Source organism: Solanum stenotomum, chromosome 4, assembly GCF_019186545.1.
Source record: "Solanum stenotomum isolate F172 chromosome 4, ASM1918654v1, whole genome shotgun sequence".
Lineage (NCBI taxonomy): Eukaryota > Viridiplantae > Streptophyta > Magnoliopsida > Solanales > Solanaceae > Solanum > Solanum stenotomum.
The window spans coordinates 5,088,178-5,106,484 of NC_064285.1; the positions used below are offsets into that span (position 1 = coordinate 5,088,178).

General features: G+C 32.5%; 2 protein-coding genes across 2 annotated transcripts; one reads left to right on the forward strand and one right to left on the reverse strand.

Annotated features, from left to right (window-relative positions):
• Window positions 1-370: 370 nt before the first annotated feature.
• LOC125862868 (7-deoxyloganetin glucosyltransferase-like) lies at window positions 371-7,590 on the reverse strand. The gene is made up of 5 exons (XM_049542990.1): window positions 7,060-7,590; window positions 6,531-6,901; window positions 1,902-1,970; window positions 1,526-1,760; window positions 371-976 (listed from the first exon to the last, which is right to left on the reverse strand). Exons 1-5 carry the CDS (start codon window positions 7,580-7,582, stop codon window positions 582-584), a joined length of 1,593 nt encoding a protein of 530 aa, XP_049398947.1. The 5' UTR covers window positions 7,583-7,590; the 3' UTR covers window positions 371-581.
• A 3,712-nt stretch (window positions 7,591-11,302) lies between these two features.
• Window positions 11,303-13,144, forward strand: LOC125862673 (7-deoxyloganetin glucosyltransferase-like). The gene is made up of 2 exons (XM_049542797.1): window positions 11,303-11,916; window positions 12,093-13,144. Exons 1-2 carry the CDS (start codon window positions 11,394-11,396, stop codon window positions 12,653-12,655), a joined length of 1,086 nt encoding a protein of 361 aa, XP_049398754.1. The 5' UTR covers window positions 11,303-11,393; the 3' UTR covers window positions 12,656-13,144.
• The last annotated feature ends 5,163 nt before the right edge of the window (window positions 13,145-18,307 follow it).

An 18,307-nucleotide genomic window follows, 5' to 3' on the forward strand; every position in this document is an offset into this window, starting at 1 on the left:
AATCTCCTAACATTGCCTATATATGCTAATATCTTAGAACGATAACATTGCCTATGCTAATATTTTGAACGATGGTAGATAGTTATTGCCTATGCTAATATTTTGAACAATGGTAGATAAAGGCGAATGGAGTGGCGGATGCACAGAGGAATGTAGAAAATTAATCCCTATTGAAGAATGGAAAATTAATTAATTAAAAATAATTTTCACTAACTTTGCTAGTCTCGATGCCTTTGATTCAATACCAATAATGAAAATTAATTATTTTACATAAATTAGTGAGATGGTACGCATGTGGCTGGCGTAGAGCTGACATGGCACATATGTGTAGTACACCTCACCCTATGAATTGGATCTGGTGTTGTACAGGAAGGAAAAACAAATGATAAAATTACAAACATATTAACTTATCAATGTTTTGATGCAAGAAGAACATCATTGACCACCTTGTCAATGTTCATATAAGATGATCCTGTTGATTTTTGTGATGAAATTTCACTCAAATTTTTCCATTCCATTCCCTTTTTCTTCATTTCTTTGCCTTTTTCACCAACCATTAATTCCCTAACAAGGCTTTCCATTTAATCCCTTTTCACATTATTATCAATTTCCATTCCAATACCCCATTTTGTCTCACTAAACCAACAATTTGTCTGTTGTTCCGCGAAAAACGGCCAACATAGCATAGGCACCCCACTAGCAATGCTCTCCAGAGTCGAATTCCATCCACCGTGAGTAAGGAACCCTCCTATAGCCGGATGGTTAAGGACTTCTTCTTGTGAGCACCAAGTTGCAAACATTCCTCTGTTCTTAGTTTCTACCACGAATTCAGGTGGAAGAATCAATTCATAATCCGATACAATATCGGGTCCTATGATCCACAAAAACTCTTGTTGACTATTTGCAAGTCTCCAAGCAAATTCAATAAGTTGATTAGGAGTCACAACAGTAGTGCTATCAAAATTGACATAAACAACTGTTGGAATTACAGATGATGGAAATCAATTAGAGAAGAAAGATAGCAAAGGTTTCATTATGAAAGAGAAGAGTGTTTCAGACATAGCTATTGCAAAATTGAAAAGAGCAAAATAAAAATGAAGACTGAAGAAACACGTGGCCTCACAGCTGGCACCAATCCAGAACCTTCCACAATTTTATGTTCTTGTGTAAATATTATTTCCATTTATGTTTTTATTAATTGTAAATAATAGTTTGTTACAAGTTAACCAATTAAGATAGGACACCTGTTAGTTTGTTAGGATTATTATTCCTTGTATTTCCTATATATACATTTGCTATGCAGAAATAAAATACACAGAAAATTTAGCTCAATTGTTCTTCGTCTGCTCATTCATGGTATCAGAGCAAGAGTTCTGATTTCTACTTTTTTCGGTTTTTTTAGTTCAATATTTTGTTATCATGGTAGAGACTACTGAAATAGCTACTGGGACTTCAGTTCCCCTTTCAGCTGCTAATATGCCCTCTACTGATTTGATTAACCCTGCTCACCCTTACTTCATATCACCTTCTGATTCTCCTGGTACTTTGTTGGTCAATACTGTATTTGATGGGAACAACTTCGGTGGATGGAAGAGAGGCATGTGGATAGCCTTGACTGCTAAGAACAAATCAGGTTTCATTGATGGATCGACTGTGGAACCTGAAGCAGGAACAGACCTCCATCGAGCTTGGTCCAGATCTAACAACATGGTAATTTCTTGGTTACTGAACTCTCTTTCTAGAGAAATTTCTGAAAGTGTCTTGTATTACTCCACTGCTAAAGATATTTAGGCAGAATTGGAAGACAGGTTTGGTCAAAGCTCTGGCCCTCGTCTTTTCCAGCTTCAAAAGGAACTCAATGACCTTGTCCAAGGGTCATCTGATATTGCTGCTTACTATACCAGGATCAAACGACTTTGGGATGAGTTGGATACTTTAGACTCTTTTACTCTTTGCTCTTGTGTGTGTTCCTGCGGAGCAAAAGAGAAAAATGTTAAGTCCAAACAAGATGAACGCCTAGTTCAATTTTTAATGGGACTCAATGAGTCTTATTATGCTGCCAGGGGTAACATACTCATGATCTCACCCTTACCTTCTATTTCAAATGCTTATGCTCTGTTGATTCAGGAGGAGAAACAAAGGGAGTTGCAAAATATCCCAAAATTTCCTGGAGAATCCTCTTCTTTTATTGCGACAAATCAAACAAATATTGGTCAAAGGACTTTTTCTACTGATTTCAGGGGTCAGAGAGTTCCTTATGATGCTAAGAAATCAACTCTTTTATGCAAATATTGTAAGAAATCAGGGCATCTCATTGAGAAATGCTATAAGCTACATGGTTTTCCACCGAATTTTAAATTTACTAGGCAGAAAATTTTTTAGAATTCTGTTCAGGGACATGCAGTGACTTCATATGAGTTTTCTGGAAATTCTTTCATGACTGATGTGGACTCAACAGATTCAGGTAAACTACTATCTACAGATCAGCTAGCACAGGTGATGCAGATGCTTCAAAATATGAAAAACAGTGATCAAAGCAACAATGTCTCTGAAGTCACAACCTCTGTTAACTGTGCTGGTATAACCTTTTGTCCTCATCTTTTTTCTTTGAACTTACATGTTGATCCTACCACCAATACTAGGCAAACTTGGATAATAGATTCAGGTGCAAGTGAGCACATAAGCTATAACAAGGATCTCTTCTTCAATCTTGAATCTCTACCTAAGACTATTTGTGTTAATTTGCCTAATTCCCAAAGGGTTGAGGTCTCACACTCAGGTTCTGTGAAACTTTTCTCTAATCTTATCATTCACAATGTTTTATTTGTGCCCAGTTTTCACTTCAACCTCTTGTCTGTCCATCAGTTGTGCAAACAACTTTGTAACATGCTAATTTTTACCTCTTCTCATTGTTTCATGCAGGGCCCTTCAATGAAGAGCTCAATGCTCCTTGGTGAAAGTCAGAATGGTCTCTATGTCCTCAAGAATAGGCTTCCAGCTGCTCTTTCTTTTAAAAATTCTAGTTGTAGTTCTCATTTCTTCAAGGATGTTTCATCCAGTTTGTCTTGTATTTCTTCTAATGATGTTAAAAGTAGACTATGGCATGTCAGATTGAGTCATATCCCTCTTTTAAATATTCAGCATATTAATGAAATTCCAGTTTCTGTTGTTTCAAAGTTTTCTGTACCTTGTTCTATTTGCCCCTTAGCAAGACAACACAAACTCCCTTTTCCTACTAGCCAGATTTCTTCTAAGCAAATTTTTGACTTAATTCATATTGATACATGGGGACCCTTTCAAACACCTACATATGATGGATATCGATATTTTTTTACCATAGTGGATGTTTAGTAGAGGAACTTGGACTTTTTTGCTAACCACTAAAAGCAATGCATTCACAATTCTTAAGTCCTTCCTTACTATGATAGAAAGACAATTTCAACAAAAAGTCAAAATCATTAGATCAGATAATGCTCGGGAATTAGGTTCCAGTTCTGAAAATTCTAGATTCCTGTCCTCCCAAGGAATTATTCATTAAACCTCTTGTGTCGCCACACCACAACAAAATGGTGTTGTTGAACGAAAACACAAACATTTATTGGAAATTTGTCGAGCCCTTCTTTTTCAGTCCCATCTTCCACATAAATTTTGGGGGGATGCTCTTATGACAGCCACTTACTTGATTAATAGGTGCCCCACTAAGTTATTTTCTTTCAAAACACCTTATGAAAGATTGTTTCATCATCCTCCTTCTTACTCTCATTTAAAGTGTTTTGGGTGTCTTGGCTTTGCCTCTACTCTTTCTCATGGACGACCTAAATTAGCACCAAGGGCTGAGCCTTGTGTTTTTCTTGGATATCCATTTGGCAAAAAAGGTTACAAATTATTAAGTCTCATTTCTCAAAAGTGTTTTGTTTCAAGGGATATTAAATTCCATGAAGATATTTACCCTTTTGCTGTCATTCAGCCCTCCATTTCTATGTTTCCTTTTGACATTCCTCAAGCCTATTATGAGCCTGATTTTTCCTCTAGTACATCACTTCCTCCTGTCCCTGTTATTCATGTCCCTCCTTCCCTTGTTTCGAATCCTCCTACTTCTTCTCCAGATCCTGTTGTCTTACGAAAATCCACTAGATCTGTCAAGACTCCAGCCCACCTACGAGATTATGTTTGCAATAGTGTCCATCTTTCTCGTGTGTCTGATATTTGTTTCTCTTACCCGTCTTCTGTTTCCCTTTTTGCTTTCTCTGCTTTATCTCACTCTAACCAGAATTATATCACTTCCTTGTCCCATATTCAAGAGCCTACTTCTTTTACCCAAGCTATTTTATATCCGGGTTGGTAGGATGCTATGACTAAGGAGCTCAAGGCTTTGATCACTAATGACACTTGGGAAGTGGTCTCATTACCTCCGGGAAAGAAAGCTTTGCCTACTAAATGGGTCTACAAAGTTAAGTTCAATTCATCCGGTTCTGTAGAGAGACTGAAGGCTAGGTTAGTTGTACGCGGTGATTTTCAAAAAGACGGTATTGATTTTACAGAAACTTTCAACCCTGTCGTTAAGATTACTACTATACGTTGTCTGCTTGCTATTGCCATTAAGAAGGGCTGGGGGTTATATCAATTAGATGTAAACAACGCATTTCTTCATGGTGAGTTAGATGAGGAAGTCTACATGAAATTCCCAGCTGGTCTGAAAGTGGCTGATCCTACTCAAGTTTGTCGTCTAAAGAAGTCTCTTTACGGCTTAAAACAGGCCTCGAGACAGTGGTATGCTCGTCTGACTTCAGCCTTGCAGTTTAAAGGCTTTACTCACTCCCTAAATGATTATTCACTTTTTTATAAGTGCCATGATTCTTCCATTTCTATCTTAGCCGTCTATGTTGATGATATTCTACTTACAGGCAACAACAGGGCAGAATTAAATGCTTTAAAATCATTCTTAAACTTAGAATTTAAGATAAAAGATTTGGGGGACTTACACTATTTTTTGGGTATTGAAGTAATCAGGGAACCCATGGTTTAATTCTTAATCAACGAAAGTTCATCCTGGAGCTCTTATCGGAATATAAGTGCCTTGGCCTTAAACCCGCTTCTTCCCCTTTGGATCCCACTCACANTCACTCCCTAAATGATTATTCACTTTTTTATAAGTGCCATGATTCTTCCATTTCTATCCTAGCCGTCTATGTTGATGATATTCTACTTACAGGCAACAACAAGGCAGAATTAGATGCTTTAAAATCATTCTTGGACTCAGAATTTAAGATAAAAGATTTGGGGGACTTACACTATTTTTTGTGTATTGAAGTAATCAGGGAATCCCATGGTTTAATTCTTAATCAACGAAAGTTCATCCTGGAGCTCTTATCGGAATATGAGTGCCTTGGCCTTAAACCCGTTTCTTCCCCTTTGGATCCCACTCACAAATTACAATCAGATATGGGTTGTCCCCTTCCTGATGCTACTAGTTATCGCCGGCTTATTGGGCAACTCAACTTTCTCACCCACACACGCCCTGACATCTCTTTTTCCGTCCAGCATCTTAGTCAATATATGCAACGACCTCATCAAGCACATCTCTTGGCTGCCTATCATGTCCTTCAGTATCTTCTTTCCGACCCTGGCTTAGGGATTTTCCTCAATTCTTCCCCTTCTTTCACCTTATTGGCTTTTTGTGACTCTGATTGGGCTACTTGTCCTGACTCTCGCCGGTCAGTCAGTGGTTTCTACATTAGCCTCGGTAGTAGTCCTATTTCTTGGAAATCAAAAAAGCAACCATCTCTTTCGCTTTCCTCTGCCGAAGCAGAGTATAGGTCTATGCGTCGTGTTGTTGCCGAGTTAACATGGCTTGTCCGTCTTCTTTCAGATCTTACATCGTCTCCTTCTCTACCCATTTCTCTTCTTTCCGACAGCCAGGCCGCGATTCATATCGCCAAAAATCCTGTTTTTCATGAGCGAACGAAGCATGTTGACTTAGATTGCCACTTCGTCCGGCAACAATATCTTGCTGGTTTGATTTCTTTATCATTTCTTCCTTCGTCTTCCCAGATAGCGGATCTTTTTACTAAACCGCTTCCAGGTACTTCTCATCATCTTCTATTAAGCAAATTGGGTGTTCGTTCCTCCCCCTCCAATTTGAGGGGGGTGTTGGAATTACGGATGATGGAAATCAATTAGAGAAGAAAGATAGCAAAGGTTTCATTATGAAAGAGAAGAGTGTTTCAGACATAGCTATTGCAAAATTGAAAAGAGCAAAATAAAAATGAAGACTGAAGAAACACGTGGCCTCACAGCTGGCACCAATCCAGAACCTTCCACAATTTTATGTTCTTGTGTAAATATTATTTCCATTTATGTTTTTATTAATTCTAAATAATAGTTTGTTACAAGTTAACCAATTAAGATAGGACACCTGTTAGTTTGTTAGGATTATTATTCCTTGTATTTCCTATATATACATTTGCTATGCAGAAATAAAATACACAAAAAATTTAGCTCAATTGTTCTTCGTCTGCTCATTCAACAACAGAGATTGGTTCTTTATTTTCGAGCCATTGTAAACACTCTGGCTCTTCTTTCCATAGGCTCGACCCAAGCCCCTTCAAATTCTCGTCATCAACATGTTTGACGAGTAAATGCAAGGGGCCTATTGGGTACACTGGTGGAAGGAGAGTCCGAAGTGATTCAAGAACTTCACTCTCTAGTGTCTTGAATGTGTTGATGACAATCGCAGAAGCTTTTCTCCCTCTCTCCGTTTCTTGGAGGACGAATTTGATCATGAAATCATCTGGATTTGTAGTTCTCAAAAAACTTGGAAGATCCCTTAAACGTACATCTTTCATGCCTGGTATGCCATCCAAAGTTGTCTCTAGGTATCCATTTGTCAAATAACTCGCATCTACATTTTCTCCAAAAAAAATATGAGAATTAGCTAAATACATCAAGTATACCATATTCAAATTTTAGACCTCTTATTAAAATTTGGCTTTAAACCTCTTATTATAATGAGCCGTATCTGGATAGCTATAGTAATAAAAAAGCGGCGTTTATACGTACCTTTAAGGGGAGCATATCCTTTTTCAATGAGAGTGGCATAATGCATGTAACCTAAGAAACCACAAGCGCTAGGTGTACAAAGCTGAACTTGAGGGACACCCAATTCTTGTGCAGCAGCTAAGGTGAAGGTCATGATACCATCGGAGACGATGCACGAGACAGGTGGCACGTTCGACGTGTTATTAGTATCATTGAGCTTTGCAAGCAGATCTCTAAAAGGAGCTAAACAAGTTTCAGTTGTGGATTTACATAGAGAAGGAATGTCTTGTGTTGCATCAGCATCACAAGTTGGGAGTCCATCAGGAATAGTTTCGAATCGGAACGACGAAAGGCCGTCGAGCGAATGGGGCCCACGAGACCTAAGAAGACGTCTATGGTTAAATTCAGTGTTGACAAAAGTTATGTGAAAGCCTTTGTGATGGAGAATTTTGGCTAGTTTTAACATGGGATTAATATGGCCTTGGGATGGATATGGTATACAAACTGCATGTGGTTTATTTAATTCAACATTATTTGAACCCATTGTTTCAATTTTTCTATATAAATTTCTCAAAATGGAAATGAAATGAAGGATTTTGTCAAGGAAGATTAAAGAAGATAGAGATATTTATGTATGGAAAATATAATTAATAAATCAAGTGTCAAAAAAGATGAGTGCATTATTACTACTATTATAATATATATATATATACTCAGTGTAATAATATTATATTAATGCGTTTACTCCAACAAAAATTTGTCATGCAATGATCAATATTTTAAAAATATGATTTTTTTTAATCCCTCGCGCGATGCGTAGAGGATCAAACGTCAACCTCTTAATTATTTCGAGATTCTACTTAAATCTTTTAAACTTTCTATTTATTAAACTTAGAAAATATTAATAGGGTGATTCCAACTTAATTATAAGAGGGTCGTGAGTAGGGGTATATATTCACCATTTGGATTAAATGGAAAAATTAAATTAAAATCTAATCAAATCTTAATCTGAATTGATTTTTTTAGATTTTTGGTTTGGTTTCAGATTTATAAATTGAAAAAAAAACCAAAAAATCAAATTTATATGTATGTATATTATGTAGGTTTAGAATTAAGTTGGAGTTAATCACTTTACTTTTGTCCCTTTTTAGTTTTCGAAGTAATATATTCATTTCCATAAACTATTTAATTTGTCAAAAATGTGTTCAAGCTTAATCATAGCTAGTAGGTTAGGTTGATTATTTAATATTAATAATATTGCATTTTTAATATCTTAATTTGACTTTGAAATAGACCGTTTGACGTTCCAAATTAATAGAAGAGACTCTTCCAAATTGATTTTGATAATAAAAAACCAACTACTGAGCAGCGAGAAAAAATGATATTTGGACGCCGTTACAAAGAAATTTTAATGGATTGAAATAAATTATTCATAAATAAATAGGTGTAGGAATAATTAATCCAAACTTAGAGAAATTAGGCGAATTATAATTTAATTGGCTAATTTTTTCTACTCTAATTAATAACTTCACACTAAAATATAGAAATCCATTTCCCCATTTTATCTGTCACTCTTTTTTCCTTTTTAGACATATGTTCAAGAAGAATGACAATCTATATTCAGAAAAAATATAACCTAAACTTTCCAAGTTACCTTTAAAATAATTTAATACTCACAAAATTTTTCACGTTATTTTAAGATTATAAGTATTGAAGGCCTTTTTTTTTGGCATTTTTAATGTTTATATTTGATTAAATATCGTTACATAAATAAAATTGATAATTTTTTTATTTAAAAGAAATAGTAATGAGAAAGGAGTTGTTACTTTGACGACTTAAGTTAGTTACAACTAAATGTTAGGAAAATTTGTTAGATTAGTTAGTTGTTAATACTTTAACTAATTGCCAGCTGTCTGTGTAATTAAGTTGTAGAGTCTATATAAAGTAGAAGATTAGTTAGTTTTTCTAATTCTCTCAATTCATTGTATTCACTCTCAGTTGAAGATATTTTGAGATGATTTTCTTTTAGAATTTTCCTCATTTTGTTCAAGTGTTCAATTTAATTTCTCTACAAATAGGCATTTATGGCATACTATCTAGATCATGACATCATTCCAAGCTACCGTCAAGGCCAATGATTGGCCGAATAAATATGCATTTGTTAATATCAGAGTGTCTAATAGGTTAAAAAAATTGGGGACTAGAAGGGTATTATCGGTACTAGTGGTTAGAGAGGTGGGCACTAGGACTAGTTGATATTGAAGAATCGATATATGCTAATGTAATGAAAGGGATGGAGAAAGGCAAATAATTACATTGAACAAATAAATAAGACACAATTATTATTTTATGTTATATTTTGAATCTCTATAATATGTGTTAGAAAAATAGTTCAGATAAGTTCAAATTTCACCTTGGAAGTTTGGATTTTGCTTTTATAGTTGGGTTCAAATTATAATTATGTGCATCTTGAATCCCTTTATTCGGATTACTCTATCATGAAATTGATGATATTTCTTACCAAATCACAAATCAAAATTACGTGCAAAGTTAAGTTGTTTCATATCGCGATGTTGTTTGGGTATATCTTACATATAATATGTACTAGTTATCTTTAATTTACTTCTTTTATTTCCTTTTTCTATGGATAATATTTTGTCACAGATGAATATATTTATTGTTATTGTTTCTAATATCGTAGTTTAAAAAAAAATCTAAATATAAAATAAAATTTTCGTATTGGAATTTTAAAATTACTCTTATAATTTTCAAAAGAATTATTATATCATATGTTTTAGATTTTTCACGTTATTATAGCACTACACTAGTCTTTTAAAATTGTCAAACATGTATACATCATCATTTATAAAAACAGACATTCATTCAACTCTAATTAAATTGCTCATTTTTTTATGCATTAATATTGTTCAAATATTGTTTTCGCATTTCAGAATTTTGCATGCTTGCTATATTCAAGCTTGCCTTTTCATATTTATATTCTCGAAGCAAAAGATATATTCATATAAAGAGATTAATAATATATGATAAGGCATTTGAAGACATTAACTTCTACGGGCAAAAATAATAATGTGATTTTGTTTAAAATTTTATGATAATTGATATGAGGTACATATGCAACGCGCTTTTAGATATTAGTAATTGATATATATTTCCTTCGCCCAACAATAGTTGTCAACTATATTAAAAAATAGTTATCTAACAATACTTGTGTTCAGTTTAGAAAATCAAGAGATAATTTATCTTTTGTATTTATTTTACCATTGCTATTAAATGTTATTTATTATCTAACACATTTTTCAAAGCATTAAATTTAATAAAGTCAAAGAATTAAATGATAATATTAACCCTATTATTTTTTTATTTTTAAGCGGTGCATCAAGTCAATAGTGAATTACTATTGCTGATTCCCACGAACATGTTGAAAGACAAGTTTGAGGAGTGGGGTGGGGTGGGGGACCATTGGCAGTGTACCCTCAAAAGACAAAATTTCTATTTATCTTTGCCTCAATTTTTGCTTTTCCCTCCTTTTGAAAAAAATAATTTTATGGGAAATATTAAAATATGTCATTGAATTTTGAGAAAAAAATTTTTATTCATGTTATTATTTGTTAACTGAAATGATATAGATAAATCAAACTTTTAACGGATGACATAGATGAACATTTTCTCAAAATAATGACATGAATGAGCCATTTCTCAAACAAAAATGACATAGATGAGCTAAAATTTTATCAGATGTCACAAATAAACCTTTTCTCAAAATTCGATGACATATTTGAACATTTTTACTAATTTTATTTACATAATATTTTAAAAACCAAAAAGTTAACCTTGTAAAATTATTGCACATGTTATTATATAATAATTTAGTCATTAGATTTTTATCGAAAAAAAATATTTAGTTATTAGATATATTGTTGCTAGGAAGAGTTGTTCAAATAGTTGTAAATGCTCTCCATCTCCGATACTAAGATTATGAATACAAATAATCAAGGGAGAAAAACGGTAGAAATTCCTACTCCGTTAAAAAAAATATATATTATTAAAACCATTATATCATCATCATATATCTTACCAATAATGCATAATAAAACTATATAATATAAGTATAGTAAGTCATATTTGACTTTCATACCTGCCTTCCAGTCTATACAAATCAAATTGTTGAGTTTTCCCATTTTATACCACTATTTTGCCTTCATCTTTTTTGGTACTTTACTATCTATAAATATCTCCATTTTCTTCAATCTTCCTTACCAAATCATACTAAAAAAATAATAATCCTTCATTTCATTTCCCTTTTGAGATTTTTTTTTTTTAGAGAAATTGAAAGAATGGGTTCAATTAGTACTGAATTAAACAAACCACATGCAGTTTGTATACCATATCCAGCCCAAGGCCATATTAATCCCATGTTAAAATTAGCCAAAATTCTCCATCAAAAAGGCTTTCACGTAACTTTTGTCAATACTAAATTTAACCATAGACGTCTTCTTAAGTCTCGTGGGCCCCATTCCCTCAACGGCCTACCGTCGTTCCGATTCGAGACTATTCCTGATGGACTCCCAACTTGTGATGCTGATGCAACACAAGACATTCCTTCTCTATGTAAATCCACAACTGAAACTTGTTTAGCTCCTTTTAGAGATCTTCTTGCAAAGCTTAATGAGACTAGTAACACGTCGAACGTGCCACCTGTCACGTGCATAGTCTCCGATGGTGTTATGAGCTTCACTTTAGCTGCTGCACAAGAAATTGGTGTCCCTGAAGTTCTGTTTTGGACAACTAGTGCTTGTGGTTTCTTAGGGTACATGCATTATTCCACTGTTATCGAAAAAGGATACGCTCCACTTAAAGGTATTACGATTTATTGATGTTTTTGTTTGTCTATAGACGTATTCAGAATTTAGACTTGATGTTGCAACCTATATAGAACACGTTTTGGTTTTATTGAATTTTACAATAAATTTATGTTACGCATCAATGATATTTTTGATGTTTTAACCGTTTTTTCGATTTTTGGATTATTGTAGATGAAAGTTACTTTACAAATGGACATGTAGAGAAACCTTTGGATTTTATACCAGGCATGAAAGATGTACGTTTAAGGGATCTTCCAAGTTTCTTGAGAACTACAAATCCAGATGAATACATGATCAAATTTGTCCTCCAAGAAACAGAGAGAGCAAAAAATGCCTCCGCGATTATCCTCAATACATTCGAGGCACTAGAGAGTGAAGTCCTTGAATCGCTCCGGACTCTCCTTCCACCGGTCTACCCAATAGGCCCCTTGCATTTACTCGTCAAACAAGTTGATGACGAGAATTTGAAGGGGCTTGGGTCGAGCCTATGGAAAGAAGAGCCAGAGTGTTTACAATGGCTCGAAAATAAAGCACCAAACTCTGTTGTTTATGTCAATTATGGTAGTATTACTGTTATGACTCCAAATCAACTTCTTGAATTTGCTTGGGGACTTGCAAATAGTCAACAAGAGTTTTTATGGATCATAAGACCCGATATTGTATCGGGTTATGAATCCATTCTTCCACCCGAATTCGTGGAAGAAACTAAAAACAGGGGAATGCTTGCAAGTTAAGTCCTTAACCATCCGGCAATAGGAGGGTTCCTGACTCACAGTGGATGGAATTCAACTCTAGAGAGCATTACTAGTGGGGTGCCTATGTTATGTTGGCCGTTTTTCGCGGAACAACAAACAAATTGTTGGTTTAGTGAGACAAAATGGGATATTGGAATGGAAATTGATAATAATGTGAAAAGGGATGAAGTGGAAAGCCTTGTTAGGGAATTAATGGTTGGTGAAAAAGGCAAAGAAATGAAGAAAAAGGCAATGGAATGGAAAGAATTGGCTGAAATTTCAGCTAAAAAATCAACAGGATCATCATATGTGAACATTGACAAAGTGGTCAATGATGTTCTTCTTGCATCCAAACATTAAGTTTATAATATGTTTGTAATTTTATTTTCTTTAATTTTACTTTTTGTGTACTTGTAACAAGAGTTGTTCATACTATAGTTCGTTTTCATAATAATAACGGCAAGTTAAATAAAATATGTATTTATTGTATGTTTAAAATCACAAGTATCTATCTCTTTTTTCTTTTTTTTTTTTTTAAATTGCGTTCAATCTCGCTACATAAATGTGACCAACATAATTTCAGAGTGTTATTTAAATTATTTATGGAGAGTTGGGTGAATCTGCATTTATCTCTCTGGATCGTGGAGCCAATCCCAGCAAACATCAATGCCCATGCTATTATTTGTTTGGTGACATTGACAACACATATATCAATAAAATAAATAAAATATTCAACGCATCAATAGTTAAAGGCCTAATCCATCGGTGGTCCCTTGAATTTGACACAAAGTTTCAGTTAGACACCTCAACTGGACGATGTTTATTTTAGACACCTCATGTACGGTATCGCTATATCATTTTGACACTTTTTTTCCAATCAACAAAAATATATAAAGTGTGTGTGTTACACTCACGATGACGTGTAAAGTGACAAATTAAACAATGACATTTGCCATTTGTGTCAAAAACAATTCTTAAACAATAAATTTTGAGTAAAAATAAAAAGTAACCAATGAATCAATGACATATGGATTTTTGCCCAAATAGTTTTTTTTAAAAATTTAGCCAATAAAATTCCCTCACCACCCCCACAGTCTTCTTCTCCAAACACCCCAATCCATTTGCAGAAATACCCCCCACCCATTTTTCAGAAATATCTGCACACACCCCGTTCTCCCGCCCCCAAGGCGATTTTCTTCTCCAAATACTTGCAAAAACATATGAGAAACATGCCAACCTACACACGGCTCCTTTATTAGTGTTTTTTTAAAATATCTTTTTGTTTCTTTTTTCCCCTAATTAGCAGATTCACAAAAATAAAAATAAAAACTACTTCTATGTAAATATTCAATCCTTTTGGGAAAGATTCTCATAAATTAATTTACTAAGTAAATCTTAAAATGGTTACATTTCTAAATTTCTAAAACAATTTCTATCATTTTTCAATTGTTTATGGTAACTGTTTTGATTCACCATAGTTGGATGTTTAAGTTTCAGAAATGGTGGCTGAAAATGGGAAAGAAGAAGAGAAAATTTTTTAAAAGTCAACTAAAAAGGTGAGTGTATTACACTCACTAAGCCATGTAAGCAAAAAGTGTTAAAATGATACAGCAAGACCCTACATGAGGTGTCAAAAATGAACATCACTCACTTAAGGAGCCTAAGTGAAATTTCGTGCCAAATTTAGGGGGCCACCGATGGGTTAGGCCATAGTTAAATTGATAATAATAAATAATACTATGTGGGGCGGAGCTAGAAGTCCAACACCAATAATGAGTGATGTACACATAATTTATAAAAAGTGATATCAATATTTATAGAAGAAAAAATAAAGTTTAATTATCATATATAAGGAGGTTATATTTGTTGACTCAAGAACCCTCAGTCTCAAACAACAAAATCAACACATCGAACGACTAACTTTTTCCAAATAGTATCATTTTGTTTAATATATCTCTTTATGTAAATATTAATATATACTTGATAAAATTTTCAGACGAAGAGGTGTTGTTTGACACTCCTATGCTCAACATGGGTTCGCCTCTACTTGAAATCATGTTATAAAATTTAAAATTTATTCCGTTAAAATTCTAACTTGACATCTAATATTATGTATTCAATGGGATTAATTTTATTTGCCTCGAGCTAATCTCTCTTTTTCAATAAATCCAAGTATTCGTGATTTCATAGGAACAAAATAAGTCGGCATTTTGAACGACCAATAAATCTACTATTATTACGTATTAATAACAGAAATTTCAATTTATATTTTAAAAGTATATTTTGACTATTACATCACTTGTGATAGGTGCAAGGCGCAAATTATATTGGGGAAAGATATTTTTGCATTAATTTTGTAACGTTCATGATAAAAAATAATATAACGGAGATTTACAATAAAAGGGATATTTTTCACCCTTTTTCGTTATATATTTATATTCTCACCAAACACCAACAACTTGATAATAATTTATTGGCTACAGAAATATAAAAATGAGATCATATTAATCTTAAAGTGATAAAATAGAGTAAGAAATTTGTCAAAGATTTGATCTCATAATCAATAATTATACTATATAAAAAGTCATCGATGGATATAATTTTTCGTGCGTCGATCACATAACTTTTTCTCTTTATGATTTAAAAGTTTTTTTAAAATTAAAATTAGACAAATAAACGAAAAGAGTAGTCTCCACCTTAGTTTCATAAATAGGAATGGTCCTTTTGCCAATTTTATTTGTTTCGTATCATGAACTTGATTAGAAACTCAATTAATTCAGATCTATATATACTAAAAAGGTTCACATTGGTGATAAAAAAAAATTTTTTATCGAAGACGACTTTATTTTCAAATAAATGACATTAAAATTACTGGTTTGTTACTATTAGAAACAAGTCGGCATATATTTTATTTATGCAAATATGCTTAGGTCGGCAAAGAACTCCATTTTTGTTCGTATAGACAAAAATGATGTTCCTTCATTTACACAATTTCTCTTTTTTTTTTTCTTTTCGTCATTCACTCGATATTTGATATCTGTATGAAAGTCTGACGAAGTTTGAATTTATGTTTTAAAAGATTATTTTATTATTACCCTGTCATTTTCTTTTGCATTATCTCGAAGGAAAAATAATATCTTATTATGGTGAAACTTGAAAGTTGAAAGGATTAAACTATTGTTTATTTTCAATCAACAAGCAATAAATAAACACATTGAAATCAAGATAACCACTATCACTATAGTATAGGCGGAAAGTAATTATTAACGTGTTTAATTGGTATTCTAAGCAAACTATGTCTCTTTCTTTATTTTCAAATAAAAAATTATCATAATATTTTATTAGAGAGAAAGATATCGAAAACTCTTAATAACTCAATAGATAGGCTATCTGAACCTTTACCTTATTGGTGAGAGTTCGCTTCTCAATAGGTATGTTACATGTGATATGAGGTTTTAATTTCAAATCAACATTTAAATATATATATATATATATATAACTTCAAAGAAGTGGGGAATCCCGGAATTCACTTTAGGCCATACATGTTGGTTCTATTCTTTTGGTAACATGACTAAACGAGAGGTACACTATATAGTACACATGCCTAAATTATTAGTATTCAAACTGTTTTGTGTGTGGCACAGTCAGAAATTTTACGAAGTGTGTTCAGAAATTGTACACGAGTATATTTTTTCTTTTGGATGAATGAGTGCACTAGAAATTTTAACACTAAAAAAAATGAAAAAAAAAAGGCTTGAAGCTGCTACTTGCGAGATTTGAACTCACAAACCTTAAAGGTTTGGCACTATCAAGATAACTTAAAACCACTAGGTTACAACACCTTGTTATGTTAAGGGTGTCCATATTACGTTATTTAACCACTTTGTATATTATTTTACTTGTATATACTATATAATTTTTTAACGAAGGATATCAAATTGGACACCCTAAAAACTATATAGCTACGTCCCTGGTCACTTGTGGAATATATTTTTGAAAAACGAACAAAAAATGTTAATTTATAACCATGTCGATAATGTGATGAACGAATTGAATTACTATTTTAATGTCTAAAGAGAGACAAAAATACTCCTAACGCATCCTTCCATGCTCAATGAATTTGGCTCTTCTCCATTTTCATTCTCTCCATTTTTTCTAAGTTTTTATTTGAACAAGAGATATATGTCATAAATTTAAATCATTGATTTGAGATTTAATAAATTAAAAATAAGTCTTTAACTATAATTAAAACAATTAATTACTTTCATATATTTATTTTTAAATTATATTTCTGGTCCGACAATTTTAGCAACTAAATTTTACCTAACTATCACATAAAATCATTAGAAAACACGATATTCATCTTGTATAATGCTTAAACAAAATTGAATGACCTATTGATGATTCAAAAAAAAAAAAGTTGCATAAGCGATTTTCTGAAATACCTTTGCAAAATTATATGGCTTTCTTTGATACTTAGGCAAAATAGAGTACTTTTTTTTTATTATAGAAAATAATTAAGTAATTTTGATGCAATAAAATAAAGAGTAAATCTTATTTTACCCTGTTAACTTTTTGAGTTTGAAAAACAATACTTTTTTTAATATATATTTTGAACAAGATCATAAACCTCCTTAAATCTTATATCAATGATTCAATGACTAGCAGTATAGTAGGGTGACCACTTGGACACTCTTTATCGAAAAATTATACTATATATAGAGAAAATTGTATGAAATGTATAGGTTCAATTTTTTTTTTTATTGATATTAAATCTTAAATATTCTTAACGAAATTTCTGACTTCACCATTAATGAGTAGAAACAAGTAATATTATCACATATATTTTTGTTAAGCAACTTAGTAATTTTGATGCAATAAAATAAGAAGTCAGATAAACTATTTATGATCATTATCCTAAATTATGAACGAATTTGTAAAATATTATTTTAGAGGGAGATATCAGATATGCCACATAGAGCATATTTTTTAAGTTTTTAACGAGAATCACCTGAAGCATTCTTTAAATAAACTTTAAACTTTATAGGTCTTGTGTTTAACGGGGAAAAACTATTTTGCTAATGGCAATTGACTAAGAAAAAACTGAAAATAAATTATATTAAATCTGAATTTTCCACCTGATTTTGAAACAAAACATAAAAAAGTATTACTACCTCTTTCTTTTTTTCAAATTCAAATGAGACTGAAACTAATTAAAGTGATTTCTTCTTTAGTTTCGATGATTCTATCTAGTATCTGATATCCGCATTGAAATCTGATTAATCTGAATTTGTGCCGACAGGTAGGACTCATTCAAACATAGCGCTTTCCATCAAACATTTTTCATACTCAGAACTAGAAACTCTAATTAAAAGACAAACAGTACTCTCAACCACCGCATTGCGACAATTGATGATCCTAAAGTGAGTTTGTACCAATATAAAAGAAAATCACATTTGTTGAAAAAATAAATAAATAAATAACAGTATATCTGAACTCTATGACTTGATTTTAAGTTATTAAAACGTGTTTCACTTTCAATTAAAAAAAAAGTGTTGAATTCAACCCAGTTAGGTCCAAAATCTATTTGGGTTCAGACTTCACATGTGAAATTAATATGTTTAGCATATTGTTTTAATTTATTCACACAAT